This window comes from Phacochoerus africanus, chromosome 1, assembly GCF_016906955.1.
Source record: "Phacochoerus africanus isolate WHEZ1 chromosome 1, ROS_Pafr_v1, whole genome shotgun sequence".
In the NCBI taxonomy this organism is placed as follows: domain Eukaryota; kingdom Metazoa; phylum Chordata; class Mammalia; order Artiodactyla; family Suidae; genus Phacochoerus; species Phacochoerus africanus.
Genome location: NC_062544.1, coordinates 128,034,769 through 128,054,412, shown reverse-complemented (window position 1 = coordinate 128,054,412; position 19,644 = coordinate 128,034,769). Strand labels below are relative to the sequence as shown.

The following is a 19,644-nucleotide window of genomic DNA, read 5'->3' as shown; positions in this document are numbered from 1 at the left end:
TGTGGCTATGGTGTAAAGCCAATAGCTGTAGCTCCAATTGAACCCCTAGCCTGGGAAACTTCATATGCCGCAGGTGTGGCCCTAAAAAGAAAAAAAAAAAAAAAAAAAGCTTTTCCAAGACTTCCCTGGTGGCTCTGTGGGTTAAGGATCCAGCACTGTCACTGCTGTGGCTTGGGTTCAATCCCTGGCCTAGAACTTATGAATGCCACAGCCAATTTAAAAAAATTTTTTTTTAATTTTAAGAAAAGAGTAACTTTTTTCGTGTGATTGATTTCTATTCAAAAAAAAAAAAAATCCACTCATTAGTCCCTGGTCACATAGCAAACAGGCAAGATTTGTGACCTACAGCTTAAAATTAACCAGTACAAGAGGAATTAATTTTCATATAAACATTATGATGTTGCTCACTAGTATTAGCCCACTGCCATAGGTCTCTTCTGTGGGTCCTCAAATTCTGTAGCAATGTTTTAACATAATATCTTTTTTTTTGTCCTCACTCACAGCACATGGTAATTCCTGGGTTAGGGATCAAACCTGAGCTACAGCAGTGACAACACGGGATCCTTAACCACTAGGCTGCCACGGAACTCCTAACATGTAATCTTTCTTCACTTTACATATTCGTTATCCATATCTGATTCCAAAAGAATAAAAAGACAACTACAATATACGACACATACTTAGTAGCAGCACTCATCTGTGTCTTTAGAAATTTAAAATAGAAAGGTAAAGTTGCTATAATTATACAATAAACTTAGGCTTAAGGTCTCTCTCTCTCTTTTTTTTTTGCTTTTTTTGCTTTTTAGGGCCGTACTTGCAGCATATGGAAGCTCCTAGTCTAGGGGTTGAGTCGGAGCTACAGCTGCCAGCCTACACCACAACCGAAGGAATGAGGGATCCAAGCCACATCTTCAACCTATACCATAGCTCACAACAACAACAGATCCCCAACCCACTGAATGAGGCCAGGGATTGAACCCACATCCTCATGGATAACTAGTCCAATTCATTTCCACCATGCCACTACAGCAAACTCCCTTAAAGTTTCTTCTAAGGCTCCTGGCATGAGGGCCACAGTCTTCATATTAGCTACCATAAAATTTTTCTCAACAAATTAAAAAGAGCTTAAAAACACAGTCTCACCTCTTGATATAAGATGGTAGAGAAAATGCGAAATGTTCCTGAAGAAGCAGACACTTGTGCCCTCTGCTTAACCACTTCAGAAGGAACTCGAATCAGGCAGGCAACCTAAAACATAAAAATTTAATTGCATCCTAAAAGAGAAGTAACTGCTACAAAAATGGAAAATTTTTATAAGCAAAAAGAATAGTTTTATTTATTTTTTATTTTATTTATTTATTTATTTATTTTGTCTTTTTGCCTTTTCTAGGGCCACTCTTGCGGCACATGGAGGTTCCCAGGCTAGGGGTCCAATCGGAGCTGTAGCCGCTGGCCTACACCACAGCCACAGCAATGCAGGATATGAGCCACGTTTGCGACCCACACAACAGCTCATGGCAACACCAGATCCTTAACCCACTGAGCAAGGCCAGGGATCGAACCTGCAACCTCATGGTTCCTAGTCGGATTCATTAACCACTGAGCCATGACGGGAACTCCCAAAGCAAAAAGAATAGTTTTAAAACAAGCATAATGTTACAGGTTCGGTGCAAGACATCAAAATTTTTCTTTTTAAACCTAAAACACCAATGGACATGCACTGTGTTATCAGCCCAGAAGCTTTCCTCCCATGTCCCATACAGATCCTCCCACCTCCTGTCTCACTGCTCCAGGCACATGTCTAGAAGTCTCTTGATGGGAAGTAGCACATTTATTCATTCTGAACTCCCAGCTCCTGGGGCAGCATCTGGCATTCACAAGACAGCTATTTAAAAAATGTGGTCAAGAGATGGACCAAAAGGGCCTTAGCTTTATGGGAGCAAAACACACACTGGTAGAGGCAAGACTGAAAATCAGCTGGTGACCCCGAATCTGCCATGCCACTCCACCCCCAGCCTCAACCAGCTCCCAGTCCCAGCATCCCCCAATTCCCCCCCATGCCCACCCAACAGCTAAGGAGTAACTGCAGGCATCCTGGATCCTCCTCCAGCATTAGAGGGGACATAGGTCCTGAATGGTCTGTACTCACACCTGACCAGTCAATAATTAACTGTTAACACCACCCTTGCTGATAGGCCAGGGTCAGTGATGTGCCAACTCACACTCAGTCTTCCAGGACTCTGACTTCAGCAGCCTAATCTTCAGAAATAGGAACCATAAAAAAATTCTAAAATTTAAAAATTAAAAAATTTTTACAAAAGGAGTTCCCACTGTGGCACTGTGGTTTAAGAATCCTACCACAGCAGTGGCCTGGCTTGCTGTGGATGTGCGGGTTTGATCGCCAGCCTGGTATAGTGGGCTGAAGGATCTGGCATTGCCACAGCTGTGGTGGAGATCACAGCTGCAGCTCAGAATCAATCACTGGCCTTGGAACTTCCACCTGGCGAGGAGCAGCCATTAAAAAAAAAGAAGAAATAGTAAAAATAAAGAACTGATTAAACCAGAAGGGACTTTGCCCATGAAGGACAGAAGACAGGGAAAGGGAGGCAGAGAACAAGGAGGGAGACATATAAACTGATACCTTAAACTGCTTCAGTGCAGCTCCTGTATTTAAGCTTCCCCACACTAAGCTGCCTGCCAAGGATACAAACTTTTCCTCCAACCTGAAATTCACACACCCGACTCTGGTGTTCAATGTTTTGTACATGATTGAGATTAGTTTTAAAACCTTTAGAATATATGTGTATCATATATAAATGTATGTGTTCGAGGCACAGTAAAGTCTGGACAATCTTTCAATGATACATGAAGCAAAATGGAAAGAACAACAAGAAATTTAACAAAGCCATCCTATCAAGAAGGGTACAGAAACTCCGAAGATGTTTATCCTTCTCAATATGTACTCTCCTAATTCCTAATTTGAGATGACTACCCAATGCGGATATTATTTAAGGCTTTGTCTTTCTAACATTAAGTAGCTCTAAAGTAAAAATTACCACACTTTTTTTTTTGGTCTTTTTAGGCCACACCTGCAGAATATGGAAGTTCCCAGGCGAGAGGTCAAATCGGAGCTATTACCCGCCAGCCTATGCCACAGCCACAGCAACTCAGGATCCAAAACGTGTCTGTAACCTACACAGCTCACGGCAGTGCCAGACCCTTAACCCACTAAGAGAGGCCAGGGATCAAAACCATGTCCTCATGGATACTAGTCAGGATCATTATCACTGAGTCACAAGAGAAACTCCCAAATCAGCAAACTTTTTAGGTAAAAGATCAAATAGTAAACATTTCAGACTGCACAAAGGTTTGACTACCCTGTGAAAACACAAAAGCAGACATAGATAATAATATGTACAGGAATGGAGTGACTGTGTTCCAATAAAACTTTATTTATGAAGAAAACAGGCAACAGTTTGCCAACCCCTCTCTAGGTATAAACACAGGCAAACCCTTCCTTGGTATCAGCCTAGATAAGAGCAGCGTAGGCAGAGAACAAGTGAGGCTTTAGCACCCCAAGATCCAAGGGATAGAGATGACATGTGATGTGGTTCCAGATGTCATGGGGTCAGCTAACATGGACATATCACCTCTGAAAGATGGCACTCCAACTAATATGGTTAGAATAACAAATGATATATTACCCAAAGTTATTTTTCCCCCAAAACTGATGACTTTCAAAATGACATAGTCTAATTTCTATTTATTCATTCATCAAACATTTAAATATTTTTTTGTTTGCAATGATACCTGCAAGTTGGGATAATATATCTTTCCACCCACAGTCTCCCTTCAAAGGTACCTGATTCCGTTCAACAAAAATGGATGGAGCCACACTTGCGATGGGACATGATGGAAGATAACATGAGAAAAAGAACATTTATGTTTATATATTTATATATTTATATATTTATAAATATAACTGGGTCACTTTGCTATACAGCAGAAACTGACAGAATATTGTAAATCAACAATTTAAAAAAATTAATTAAAAAAAAGATGGAGCCAGATACAGCACAAAAAGCTGCACGGTCAAAAACAGTAAGACGATGTTCTGACCTCAAAGAGCCCACAGCTACATAGGAATAGTTTCAATAATACATGACAAAAAAGAGATTAAGTTAAAAAGAGGCAAAAACAAGTTCCATAACAAATGGAGAGGAGGGGTACTTAGTCCAACCTCCAGACACATGGAGAACTGTCAGAGATTAGGCCTTCATAGAACCTTCCAAATGAGTCAGAATTAGCTGACAAGAAAGAAGAGGGCATGATGGGAACAATAAAAAGAAAAGCACACAAATAAAAAAGCAGGATGTTCAGGGGTGACAGAGACAACCTGCATGAAGACAACACTCCACAGTTTGTATTCACTCATGCCATTCATTCCACATTACCAAAACCTCAGGTTTAAGGTCAGGAGTAATAGGAAGTAAGACTGGACAGGCCGTCAAGGAGGCTCTGTATGTTATGCAAGGAGCTTGGATGTCAATGCAGAGTTGACAGGGGCAAGCGAAAATTTTTAGGCAGAGGATATGCAGCAACATGGATGGACTTAGATGGCATGATGCTAAACGAAATAAATCGGACAGAGAAGGACAAATACTGTATGATATCACTTAGAGGTAGAATCTAGAGTTACCTTTTTGGTTGGGGATTAAGATGGCAAAATAGAAGGACGGGAGCTCAACTTCTCTCCTAAAAACAACAAAACTCACAACTAAAGACTGAGCAATCTCCACCCAAATGGACCGGAAACCTTAAAAAAGATATCCTACTCCAGAAGAAAAAGAGGAGGCCACATCAAGAGGTAGGAGGGGCGATTTCACAATATAAACAACCCCATACCTCCTGGGTGGGAAGCTCCATAGACTGGAAACTAACTGGTTCACAGAGACTCACCTACAGGAGTGAGAGTTCTGACCCACACATCAAATTCTCACGTGTGGGGATCTGGCACAGGGAGAAAGAGCCCCAGAGCATCTGGCATTGAAGGCCAGTGGGGCTTGTGCACAAGAGCTCCATGGGACTTGGGGAAACGGAGACCCCATTCTTAAAAGGCACACAGACTTTCACGTGCACTGAGTACCAGGGCAAAGCAAAGTCTCCAAGAGAATCTGGGTCAAACCTGACCACAGTTCTTGGAGGACATCCTGGGAAAACAGGGGTGAACATGGCTTGTTGTGAGGGAAGGACATTGAAAGCAAAGGTCTCGGGAATATTCAGCAGCAGTGCCTTTCTCTGGAGGTGGCCAATCTGGGAAAAACAGGCCCCACCAGTCAGCCAGCTGCTGAGAAGTCCCAGGGCAAACAACAACCCAGGTGGGATCACAGCCCCACCCCTCAGTAAACAGGCTACCTAAAGACCCCTCAGGCACACAGCTGCCTCTAATCCCATCCAGAGACTAAGCCCCACACACCAGAGGGATTAGAATCGGCTCCTCCTACCAGGGGGCAGACATCAGCCCCTCCTATCAGGAAGCCTACAGCAAGCCCCCTATACCGACCTCAGCCACAGGGGGGCAGCATCAGAAGTAAGAGTGGCTACAACTCTATTATCTGTAAGAAGGTCACCACACCAAAAACCTATAAAAATGAAAAGACAGAGGACTATAATGCAATGAGGGAGAAAGGAAAAACCCCAGAAAAACAGCTAAGCCATAAGGAAATTCTCAGCCTCCAGGAAAAAGACTTTAGACTGTTGATGCTGAAAAAGATACAAGACATTGGAAATAAACTGGAGGCAAAGATGGATAACTTACAGGAAACACTGAGCAAAGAGATACAAGATATAAAACTTAAACAGGAAGAGATGCAAAATACAATAACTGAAATAAAAAATTCACTAGAAGCAGCTATTAGCAGAATCCAGGAGGCAGAAGAATGAATAAGCGAGGTGAGGACAGATTAGTGGAAATTACGGATGCAGAACAGAAAAGAGAAAAAAAGATTGAAAACAAACAGAGACAGTCTCAGAGAACTCTGGGACAACGTGAAATGCACCAACATCCGTATTATAGGGGTGCCAGAAGGAGAAGAGAGAGAGAAGGAGACAGAAAAAATATTCCAAGAGATAATAGCTGAAAACTTCCCTTACATGGGGAAGGAATCACTCACTCAAATCCAGGAAGCACGAGTACCATATAAAATAAACCCAAGGAGGAACACCCCGAGACACATACTAATCAAACTGACCAAAATTAAAGACAAAGTGAAAATCTTGAAAGCAGCTAGGGAAAAGAAACAAATAACATACAAGGGAACCCTGATAAGGCTATCGGCAGATTTTTCAACAGAAATTCTGCAGGCCAGAAGGGAGTGGCATGATATACTCAACGTGATGAAAGGAAAAAACCTCCAACCAAGACTACTCTACCCAGCAAGGGTCTCGTTCAGATTTGAAGAAGAAATCGAAACCTTCACAGATAAGCAAAAGCTGAGAGAATTTAGCAACACTAAACCAGCCTTACAACAAATACTAAAGGAACTTCTATAGGCAGAAAAGAACAAGAGAAGAAAGAAGGAAAGAAAAAAGAGCAGCAAAAACAAATCCAAAGTAATTAATGAAATGGCAATAAGAACATACATATCAATACTTACCTTAAATGTGAACGGACTAAACGCCCCAGCCAAAAGACATAGACTGGCTGAATGGATACAAAAACAAAACCCATATATATGCTGTCTTCAAGAGGACCACTTCACTTCTAGGGACACATACAAATTGAAAGTGAGAGGATGGAAGAAAACATTCCATGCAAATGGGGATCAAAAGAAAGCTGGAGTAGCAATACTCATAACAGACAAAATAGACTTTAAAATGAAGAATATTTTAAGGGACAAGGAAGGTCACTACATAATGATGAAAGGATCAATCCAAGAAGAAGATATAACAATTTTAAATATCTACACACCCAACCTAGGTTCGCCAAAATACATAAGGCAACTGCTAACAACCTTAAAAAGAGAAACTGACAATAACACAATCATAGTGGGGGACTTTAACACCCCACTTACAGCAATAGACAGATCAACCAGACAGAAAATCAATAATGAGACACAGGCCCTGAATGAAGCATTAAACCAGATGAATTTAATAGATATTTATAGGACATTCCATCCAAAAGCAATAGAATACACATTCTTCTCAAGTGCACAGGGAACATCCTCTAAGACTGATCATATCCTGGGCGGCAGATCCAACCTCAGTAACTTTAAGAAAATGGAAATCATATCAAGCATCTTTTCCAACCACAACGCTATACAACTGGAAATCAACAACAAGAAAAAAGACTGAAAAAAACACAAACACGTGGTCATAAACAACATGCTACTAAGCAACCAATGGATCACTGAAGAAATCAAAGAGGAAATTAAAAAATACCCAGCAGCAAATGACAATGAAGATACGACACTCCAAAACCTATGGGATGCAGCAAAAGCTGTTCTAAGAGGAAAGTTTATAGCAATACAAGCCCACCTCAGGAAACAAGAAAAAGCCCAAATAAACAAGCTAACTTTACATCTCAAGCAGCTTGAGAGAGAAGGACAAGACCTAAAGTTAGTAGAAGGAAAGAAATCATAAAGATCAGAGCAGAAATCAATGAAATAGAAACAAAGAAAACCACAGAAAAGATCAATGATACAAAAAGCTGGTTCTTTGAAAAGATCAACAAAATTGATAAACCCCTAGCCAGACTTATCAAGAAAAAAAGAGAGAGGACTCAACTCAATAAAATTAGAAATGAAAAAGGAGAAGTAACAACAGACATCACAGAGATACAAAGGATCGTAAGAGACTACTATATGCAACTACACGCCAATAAAGTGGAAAACCTAGAAGAAATGGACAAATTCTTAGAAAAGTACCATCTTCCTAGACTAAACCAAGATGAAATAGAAAAGATGACTAGACCAATCACAAGAACTGAAATTGAAACTGTGATTAAAAAACTTCCAACAAACAAAAGCCCAGGACCAGATGGCTTCACAGGTGAATTTTATCAAACATTTAGAGAAGAGCTCACACCTATCCTTCTGAAACTATTTCAAAAAATTGCAGAGGAAGGGATACTCCCAAACTCATTCTATGAGGCCACCATCACCCTGGTACCAAAACCAGACAAAGACTCCACAAAAAAAAGAAAATCACAGGCCAATTTCACTGATGAATATCGATGCAAAAATGTTCAATGAAATACTAGCAAACCACATCCAACAATACATTAAAAGGATTGTACATCATGATCAAGTGGGATTTATCCCAGGGATGCAAAAGTTCTTCAATATCCGCAAATCCATCAGTGTGATACACCACATTAACAAACTGAAGAATAAAAACCATATGGTCCTCTCAATAGACGCAGAAAAAGCCTTTGACAAAATCCAACACCCATTTCTGATAGAAACCCTTCAGAGAGTGGGCATAACGGGAACCTACCTCAACATGATAAAGGCCATATACGACAAACCCAGAGCTAACATCATTCTCTATGGTGAAAAGCTGAAAGAATTCCCACTGAGATCAGGAACAAGACAAGGATGCCCGCTCTCACCACTTCTCTTCAACATAGTTCTGCAAGTCCTAGCCACAGCAATCAGAGAAGTAAAAGAGATAAAAGGAATCCAAATTGGAAAGGAAGAAGTAAAACTATCACTATTTGCAGATGACATGAGACTATACCTAGAGAACCCTAAAGACTCTACCAGAAAACTGTTAGAGCTCATCCACGAATTTGGCAAAGTTGCAGGATACAAAATTAATACACAGAAATTGACAGCGTTTCTATATACTAACAATGAAAAAGCAGAAAAGGAAATTAGGGAAGCAATCCCGTTTACCATCACATCCAAAAGAATAAAATACCTAGGAGTAAACCTACCTAAAGGGACAAAAGACCTATACTCTGAAAACTACAAGCCACTGATGAAAGAAATCAAAGATGACACAAATAGATGGAAAGACATACCATGCTCATGGATTGGAAGAGTTAATATTATCAAAATGACTATACTACCCAAGGCAATCTACAGATTCAATGCAATCCCTATCAAATGGCCAAGGATATTTTTCACAGAACTTGAACAAAATATTTTAAAGTTTGTTTGGAAGCACAAAAGACCCAGAATAGCCAAAGATCTCCTGAAAAAGAAAAATGGAGCTGGAGGAATCAGGCTCCTGGACTTCAGACTATACTACAAAGCAAGAATCATCAACACTGCATGATACTGGCACAAAGACAGAAATATAGATCAGTGGAACAGGAGAGAAAGCCCAGAATTAAACCCACACACCTACAGCCAACTCATCTATGACAAGGAGGCAAGAATATACAATGGAGAAAGGACAGCTTGTTAATAAGTGGTGCTGGGAAAACTGGACAGCCACATGGAAAAGAATGAAATGAGAACACTCCCTAACACCATACACAAAAATCAACTCCAAATGGATTAAAGACCTAGATATAAGACCAGACACTATCAAACTCCTAGAGGAAAACATAGGCCAAACACTCTCTGACATAAACGACAGCAACATCTTCTCAGATCCACCTATCAGAGTATTGACAATAAAAAGAAAAATAAACAAATGGGCTCTAATCAAACTTCAAAGTTTCTGCACAGCAAGGAAACCCTAAACAACACAAAAAGACAACCCACAGAATGGGAGAAAATCTTTGTAAGTGAATTGACTAACAAGGGATTAATTGCCCAAATTTATAAACAACTTTTGCAGCTCCATACCAAAAAAACAAGCCTATCAAAAAATGGGCAGAAGATCTAAACAGACAATTCTCCAAAGACATACAGATGGCCGAGAAACACATGAAAAGATGTTCAACATCACTCATTATTAGAGAGATGCAAATCAAAACCATTCTGAGGTACCCCCTTACACCAGCCAGAATGGCCATCATCCAAAAGTCTACAAACAATAAGTGCTGGAGAGGGGGTGGAGAAAAAGGAACACTAGTACACTGTTGGTGGGATTGTAAATTGGTGCAACCACTGTGGAAAGCAGTATGGAGATGCCTCAGAAAACTAAACATAGAACTACCATTTGATCCAGCAATCCCTCTCCTGGGCATCTATCCAGAGAACACTACGATTCGCAAAGACACATGTACTCCAATGTTCTTTGCAGCACTATTTACAATAGCCAAGACATGGAAACAACCTAAATGTCCACTGACAGAGGAGTGGATCCAGAAGATGTGGTCCATATACACCATGGAATATTACTCAGCCATTAAAAAGAACGAAACACCAGCATTTTTTGCAACATGGATGGACCTAGAAACTATCATGCTAAGTGAAGTCAGTCATACAATGAGACACCAACATCAAATGCTTTCACTGACACGTGAAATCTGAAAAAAGGACAGACGGAACGTCTTTGCAGAACAGATGCTGACTCAGAGACATTGAAAAACTTATGGTCTCCAGAGGAGACAGTTTGGCGGGTGAGGGGATGTGCCTGGGCTGTGGGATGGAAATCCTGTGAAATCAGTTTGTTATAATCGTTATACAACTACAGATGTGATAAATTCATTTGAGTAATAAAAAAATGGAAAAAAAAACATAGAATCTAGGAAATACAACAAACTAGTGACTCTAACAAAAAAGATGAAGACTCACAGAGAGAACATACTAGTGGTTACCGGTGGGGAGAGGGAAACGGGAGGAGTAACATCAGGGTAAGGGTTTCCACTTGGCCAGAACTGTGTGACACAGCCACCGCTTGTTAGGGAGGCCAAGAATACAGAGATAGAACAATGGGTCAGGGACAGTGCCACCCAAACCAAATCAAAGGAGAAAAGGAAAGTAACTTAACAGTGTCTGTCAATTTTCCAGAAGAGAATCCATAGGTTAGCCAGTCAATTTCAGCTGCAAGCAACCAAGAATGCTACTTGATGTGCAAGCAGACCAGAAGTCTCAGAGATCTGCAGAGCAATGAGTCTCAACCAGTGCACACGAGAGGGTTAGTGGAGTGCACGAGAATTGTTTCAGCAATGGACTGGGCCAGGAGACCCATTACAGGTTATTCCCAAGTTATTTAGAGACAGAGATGGGCAAGTGTAGACAACTACTACAGGAAGCTGGCAGAGACGTTAGGAGAGATGGGTCATGGCTAAAGGCAATTATTTGTCATGTTTTATTCAGGATGCTAAGTATGTATACATAGGATGGGGGAAAGTGGTAAGAGTAAGGCAGAGGTTGACAATTTAGGAAAGAAATGGGCTCACACATGAAGACCCCAGAGGCTGTGAGAAAAGGTAGAGTCAGGAGCCCTAGCAATATACCACCAGGACGACCTCCCTTTGGCTGTGCTGCCACTCAGCATAGGGTGCTATCCTGCAGCTAAACTGGGCTTTTCATTCAGAGCCCAACTCCAGGAGGGAAGGAGCGGTGTTCTGGCTGCAGGTCTTCAGACCCAGACTGTGGCCGCTGCTGTGTAAGTGAACACTGAAACATTCCCATCACATCCCTGCCTCTCATTTCTCTTACATGACTGGGACAAGAAATCTTTATGGTACCCTTTTAGGTTTTGATTTCTATCATTCTTTCTTTTTTTCTTTCTTTTTTTTTTTTTTTGGCTGCACCCGCAGCATGCATAAGTCCCCAGACCAGGGCTCAAATCGGCACCACAGCAGCAACCTGAGCTGCTGCAGTGATAACACTGGATCCTTAACCTACTGAACCACTAGAGAACTTCTGATTTCTATAATTCTTAATTTTCTCCCATTATACCTTCTCTTCTTTATTTCAAAAGATTCTCTTTATTCTCCAAATAAACAAACTCCACATTATTCTTATTTCCAAAGAAACCACTATCTCATGTCAAAGTTTCTGCTAATTAACTTATACCATACAGTTTTGAAAATATATTACTTTCTCTTCCATTAAACATAACCACTGTGAGGGCAGAAAGAAAAATATGCATTAATTTTACAAATCAACTGGGGGGAGTATAGGAGTGGCTCCAGTATATATTTTTCACAAGCTTTTTTTAGGTTTGACAAAATTATATCTACTTTTTTGTACTATTTTATGTAGAAAGTAAATAAAACCACCAAAGAGAAGGGGAAATGCCAAAAACTAACCATTTCCATGGAAATACCTTACCAATACTCCAGAATTTTTAAAGCATATTTTTTCTCTGAACTGAATAGACTATCTTTATACGTAGTTACGTAAAGATTAGAAAAAAATAAAGTGGAATTACAGGTGATGTTTTTCCCTTTCTGCCCACCTGTATTTTCTAAATTCTCTACAATGAACATATATTATTACCTCCTAAGTTTCTTTAAAATAACTTCAAAGGCCAAAAACATTTGCTATGGACCAAAGATTCCAAGTGAGGTAGAAAATAAAATTAAAGAACTGATTTAAAATATGCCTTTAGATATAATCCTACTTATTATTAGCCTTGACAAAAACTACATTCAGTTTTAATTTAGTGACAATAATACACACACACAAAGATTAAACAGTTTACCACTAAGGCCTAAAACTGGGTAGAAGTTATGTTACTTTTGGTAAGAGTATAAACTTTTAAAACCATTCCTATAAAGCAGGATAGAAAATAAAGTCCACTGAAACTTACATGAACCTGCAACAAGTCAGCTCCCAGCACCTAAAACTCATTAAAGAAATGAAAATAAAGAAAGAGAAAGGAAAGAAAAGGGTACACTAGCTCCTTGTCCTTTTCAACTCAAGAGGTCAAGAGAGAAATATGACCCCAATATGTCAAGAAAATAGGAATTGTCCATTTTGTGGCTTGGCATAAATATTTATGGATCTTCATGCTTCATCACCCTCCATGTTCTTACATTAAGTTTTTGTTTCTTAAAAATACAGCAGCAGAAGAGAAATTTTGAAAAGGATGTCAGATGAAAAGCAATCTAACTAAGAGAAGAGGTACAAAGCACACAGCATGGCTTCCTGACTTCCTCTGCGCGGAAGAGCCAGGCCACAAAGTAATGCCTCTATTTCCCTCAGCAGCTCACCTGCCTTCCATTTGGTTTTCTATTAACTCTGATCTTTCCTAGATTTGAAACTGAGCTACAACAGAGTATTTCACTGCACAAGAACAAACACACGTTATATTGTCTCATGTTTCTATGAAAGGAAATAAAGGTAATGTCATCTGTGGGTCTCAGGGTAAATCCATTCCTCAGAGCATCTTTTCCTTGGACACATGGGGTTCAGCACTAATCCAGGACACAGGAATGGTGACGTTTTCACTAAACCCCAAAAATGTCGTATATGTTAAAGTTGTATCAAAAAAATAAAATAAGGCTTTCCATAAAGAAAATGCATGTCCCCATCTTTCTATCAATACTAAAATATGACACTGACCTCAGTGGGATTGAATATACCAAAAATCTGATGAATTTTAGATTAAGAATGATTATAATATTAAAGGTGCTACTAAGATTTTTCTTTCTTTGGCATAAAGAGAAACTTTTTGAATGTTTGTTAATTTTTAAAACAGAGAGTGGAACGTCTCCTTTTAGTATTTATTAAACACCAAGATGCAAAACTACAAGTCCTAAGACTAAGTGTATGAAAGGAAAAAAAATTATAGTGAACACTACTCTCCAATTAGGTAAAATGAACGCAGGCAGGGAGAAGGAAAGAGAGATGGTGCTAAATCCTCTGGCTCTCTCATTGCCACAGCCAAGCGCCACACCCTCCTGCATCCTCTGCCAATGTTTCACAGTCTCCCTTCCATCCCCTCACTCTTGAAATGCTCTTCAAAGTTGCTGGACATCACCAATAGTAACTTGTATTGACACTCTTTTACTCAACTATTACCACAGTTTACAAAAAATTACCTAAGTCTTCTCCCTAAGAAACTTAATCAACAGCCTATAAATACTCACCTCATATTAGAAGTCAATTATGTAACATATAAATCAATCTGAGGAGTTCCCAGTGTGGTGCAGGGGGCTAAGAATCCAACTGCAGCAGCTTTGACCCCAAGCCTCCACAGTGGATTAAAGGATCTGGCGTTGCCACAGCTGCTGCTCAGGTCACAGCTGTGGCTCAGAGTCAATCCCTGGCCTGGGAACTTTCATAAGCTGCAGGTTCAGCCATTAAAAAATAATGATAATCATCTGAGACAAAAGTTGCTGAAGGTCAGGGTTAGGGTTAGGATGCAAGTGTAAAACCTAAAACTTTTGATTATCATCTCCAGATTATTTTTTCATTGTAGCTGATTTACAATGTTGTGTTAGCTTCTGATGCACAGCAATGTGATTCAGTGATGCACATACACATACACACATTTTCAGATTATTTTTCATTATAGTTTATTACAAGATACTAAATTTAGTTTTCTGGGCTATACAGTAGGACCTTGTTATCTATTTTATATATGGTAATTTGTGTCTGATAATCTCAACCTCCTAATTTATCCCTTCTCCACTCCTTCCCCAGCGGTAACCATAAATTCATTTACTATGTCTGAGTCTGTTTTATAAATAAGTTCATTTGCGTCATTTTTAGATCCCACATATAAGTGATATCATATGGTATTTGTCTTTTTCTGACTTACTTCACTTAGTATGATCATCTCTAGATCCATCCACATTGCTGCAAATGATATTATTTCATTCTTTTTTTTTCTTTTGTCTTTTTGTTGTTGTTGTTGTTGCTATTTCTTGGGTCGCTCCTGCGGCATATGGAGGTTCCCAGGCTAGGGGTCTAATCGGAGCTGTAGCCACCGGCCTACGCCAGAGCCACAGCAACGCGGGATCCGAGCCGCATCTGCAACCTACACCACAGCTCACGCAACGCCGGATCGTTAACCCACTGAGCAAGGGCAGGGACCGAACCCGCAACCTCATGGTTCCTAGTCGGATTCGTTAACCACTGCGCCACGACGGGAACTCCTATTTCATTCTTTTTATAGATGAGTAACATTCTACTGTATACATGTGCCACATCTTCTTTATCCACTCCTCTGTCATTGGACATTTAGGCTGGTTCCATGTCTTGGCTATTTTAAGTAGTGCTGCAATGAACATTGGGGCGCATATATCTTTTCAAATTATGGTTTTCTCTGGATAGATACTCAGGAATGTGATTGCTCTATCATATGGTAGTCCTATTTTTCGATTTTTAAGGAACTTCCATACTGTCTTCCACAGTGGCTGCAACAATTTGCATTCCTACCAATAGTTTAGGAGGGTTCCCTTTTCTCCACACCCTCTCCAGCATTTATTGTTTGCAGGCTTTTTGATAATGGCCATTCTGACTGGTGTGAGGTGGTTTTGATTTGCATATCTCTAATAATTAGTGATGCTGAGCACCTTTTCATATGCCCATTGGACATCTGCATGTCTTTGGAGAAATGTCTGTTTAGGTCTTCCGCCCATTTTCTGATTGTGGTTTTGTTGTTGTTGTTGTTATTGAGCTATATAAGCTGTTGATACATTTTGGAAATTAAGCTCTTGTCAGTTACATCATTTGCAGATTATTTTCTTCCAGTCTGTAGGTTGCTTTTTTATGTTTTCCTTTGCTGTGCAAGAGTTTATAGGTTTGATTAGTCCCACTTGTTTAATTTTGCTTTTATTTCTATTTGCCTTGGGATACTGAGCCAGAATTATTTTTCATCAAAAGTATATGATATTTACACTCGATTAATGAACTTTCCAGGTTCCAGGTTTAATTATCAGCTAATTCTTCATGTTTAAGCCAGCAATTCTATAATTAGTTCAAGAGAAACTTAAATAAGGTGAATAGAGCCAATCAAAGCTTAATCACATACAAAATAAAAGCTGTTTTAGACTTTGTGGAGTAAACTGCAGGTGGCAAATTAGTGAAAGAGAGGCAGACAGAAACAATGAGAATTCAGAGCACTCTAAAGATTTTTAAAATGCAGATTACTAACTTGTATTTTATTCTATATTCTTTACGTAATTCCAAAATTCTTTTTAGAAAGGTTTCCAAAATAAAAATACCTAACATATCTTTCTACACCGCCATTTAAATTCAAAACCACTACAACTGAACAGTTCATCTGTTTGTCAAGTCTGCCATCTTCTGGCTGTAAATGGAATCGCAGCTGCTGATAAAAATATAAACAGCAACTGATAAATTTAAGGTACCTTTCTTAGGGTTTAAATTTTACCCACTGATACTGAGGCATAAGTTCATCATACCTTTCTTCCTTATAAGACTCTCTCCATATATACAAATAGCCAATAGACACAGAACGAAAATTTTTTATTTTTTGAAGTATAGGTCTTCTCTTGCCTAACAAAACTAACATACTTGATAATACAGACTCTACACACAAAGTTAACAGTCTTTTTCACCAAAAATAATTATCTTGGGCCCTGTGTCTAGAAGTTGTTTGCAGAATTTTATACACCCCAGAGATAAGCCCAAGCCCCAAATGGCTTTCTGACTTTTGTAACTTTCCATAAAAGAATGGAGCTGGGATCGCACATTTGATGCTAAATGTCTCATGGATGCATTTCTAGATCTCAACCAATATAAAATCTGAAAATGTAGGCGAATGTAATTCTAACTACATTAGTTTCCTATTGCTGCCGTAACAAATTACTACATTATTAGTGGCTTAAAACAACACAAATGGGAGTTCCCATCGTGGCTCAGTGGAAGCAAATCTGACTAGCATCCATGACAACGTAGGTTCACTTCCTGGCCTTGCTCAGTGAGTTAAGAATCTGGTGTTGCCATGACCTGTGGTGTAGGCCGCAGATGCGGCTCAGATCCCTCGTTGCTGTGCTGTGGTGTAGGGCAGGCCAGCGGCTATAGCTCCAATTCGAACCCTAGCCTGGGAACCTCCATACGTCACAGAAACGGCCCTAAAAAGACAAAAAAACAAAAAACCCCACAAATCTATTCTCATAATTGTGGAGGTCAGAAGTCCAAAATGGGTCTGAGCTAAAATACAGGGATCAGCCAAGCAGCATTCCTTCTGGGGAATCTAAGGGAGCATCTACATCGTTTTTTTTTTTTTTGCGGGGGCGGGGGGGGGGGTTGTTTTTTTGTTTTGTTTTGTTTTTGTCTTTTTGCCTTTTCTAGGGCCGCACCCACAGCATATGGAGGTTCCCAGGCTAGGGGTCCAATCGGAGCTGTAGCTGCCAGCCTACGCCAGAGCCATAGCAACGTGGGATCTGAGCCGTATCTGCGACCCACACCACAGCTCACCTCAATGCTGGATCCTTAACCCACTGAGCAACGCCAGGGATCGAACCCGAAACCTCATGGTTCCTAGTCGGATTCATTAACCACTGCGCCACAACAGGAACTCCAGGAGCATCTACATCTTTGTTTCTAGAAGTCACCTGCAGTCCTTGGTCTGGGAACCCTTTCTCCATCTTCAAACCATCAGCATAACATCCTAACATCTCTCTCTCTGACTCTGCCACCTTCCTCTTATAAGGACTTTTGTGCTAACACTGGGCTCACCTGAATGACACAGAAAACCTTCTCATCTTAAAATCCTTAACTTCCTCACCCCTGCAAAGCCCTTTTGCCATGTTAGGTAATTCAGTCACAGGCTACAGGGACTTGGACATCTTTAGACTGTTATTTTGCAGACCATCATAACCAAAGGCAAATTTTAGAACAATGACCTTGTCTTAGTTTAAGAAACCCAGAGTGATCTGAGTTCTTGACATAACCCAAGCAGTATACTTCCCATCTCCAGCTTGGCATCAGTTCTGCCATTTTTAAAAATGACATAAAAAGGAGAAAGTGAAGGTCTAATATTTTTCTCACTCTTCACTCTGCAATGGTGTCTTACCATCTACAGCAGCTGGGAAACCTTCAATGTATCACTCAACTTCTGTGAATTTCAATTTCTTCATCTTCTGAAACAACAGCCTTCCCAAAACAATTCTAAAATGTGCTCACCAACTATAATCTGTGTAACATGGGACCAGAAACAACATTTAATGGCTATTTCATGTGTAACATGCTAGGCTGAGCATTTTAGAAGCACTGTATCACTTAATCTTTACAAGAACTGTGACTGGGGTAGCATGAACCCAGTATTTCAAGAGAAGGAAAACAGCAGCTCAGTGAGCCTGAGTAAACGGCCTACAGACACACAGCAACACACAGACAAGTCACAATTCCGACCCTGATCTGTGTAACCTGACAGCTCATGACCCACATGCTGTCTCCTTACCGAGACCCCCTCAAATATTCTCTACTTATTTAATAAATGGATCCAACTTCTTCACACATTCCTCAAGGACAGGGGTCAAAATTTCTTATTCTAAGTCTCTGAGCAGCAATTGCAATGCTGGATACATAAAAAGCACTCAGATATCTCAAAGTACAAAATTACAAACCAAAGCAAGCTTGTAACATTGGCATTTAATTCATTATGCTACCAAGAATCCTACTCTTAACAAGATAATGTGGTAAAAAATAATAATAATAAAGGTTTGTCCCTGCCAAAGTGCAGAACCCCAAGACAGAGCTACTCTTAACTTTAATAGCTTGGCTCTTGGAAAGAAGTCTTTGGTTTTCCACTGACAATGGAGTGGTAGTATTGGCCAAGGAACACTCTTCTGGCTTAAAAAGGTTTCTTCAACTTCATCCATTTTCTTATATGAAAGTCAAATTCATTGTTTCTGTAAAGCTGAACTTAATCTGTGTTCCATAAACTGACACTGCTCTTAAATAAAAAAGCCAACAGAGAGCTCCCCTTCCCTCCTGTCTACTAACCACACAAGATCATCACTGACCGACCCTGGCCAGTTGTAAGGTCACGAGTCATAATCACCTGAACAAATGCAGCTACCACAGTAGGGAGAAGAAAAGTCCAGACAACAGAGGACAGTCTGAAAAGTGCTGGAGAAATCAAGCCAGCAGGAAAGGGGGTGGGGTCGGGGGGGTGGGGGTGGGGGTGAGCTTTTCCTTAACAAGAACCTGCCTGGAAAATCTTAGCACATCCATACCAGGACTCGAAACAAATAACTACCAGCAGGATCATGCCCACACAAGGGTCATGCCAGGCCCTGCCCTCTCTCTCCTTCCTCTCCTTTCTGTCAGCTCGGCCCAGAGGGCTGGGCCAGCTGGAGGGCTGGGGTGTGCTTAGCAAGCCGAGCTCAGGAGCTGATGGAGAGCTCAAGCATGTGCACAACACGCACAGACACGAAGAGTAAAAAGACAGCCACCATGAAACAGACCCTGGAGGAAGGAAGGCTGCTGGAAGAGCTTTGAAAAGAACCCCCACCTTCTGGCCACTTCTCATGAACTTGAATTCACCTTCTCCCTCTGCAAGCCCCAGCCTTGCCTCAAGGGAGGCTCTCTCTCTCCAGCAATTTCTAGAACACTCTCCTCACCTCCATTCACACATCACATCCACCTCCACACAGCTGGCAGAGGTTGTTCTTAAAATACCAGCCAGGGCTGTTCTTCTGCTCAGCCCTTCAGAGAATAACAGCCAAAACCTCCTCGCCATGGCAGGCAGGGCCTCGACAACGACCTGGCTATGTCTATTCCATGTAGAACTTGAAAACGTCTAACAAGGGCTCTGCATAACTTCAGTACCTTCCTTGCAGGTTCACTTAACAATCGCACTCTGAAATGC

The 19,644-nt window shown here is 40.5% G+C and overlaps 1 protein-coding gene across 4 annotated transcripts in view; it reads right to left on the bottom strand.

The window, feature by feature from the left end:
• SLC25A26 (solute carrier family 25 member 26) overlaps positions 1 to 19,644 on the bottom strand; it is a 165,233-nt gene that overhangs the window by 115,512 nt on the left and 30,077 nt on the right. For 3 of the 4 annotated variants that reach the window (XM_047778888.1, XM_047778859.1, XM_047778877.1), the window contains one exon: positions 1,144 to 1,248. The exons of the other annotated variant lie outside the window; for it this stretch is intronic. In XM_047778888.1, the coding sequence (XP_047634844.1) occupies positions 1,144 to 1,248 (105 nt within the window). The remainder of the gene's footprint in view (positions 1 to 1,143; positions 1,249 to 19,644) is intronic. 4 annotated transcript variants of the gene reach the window in all.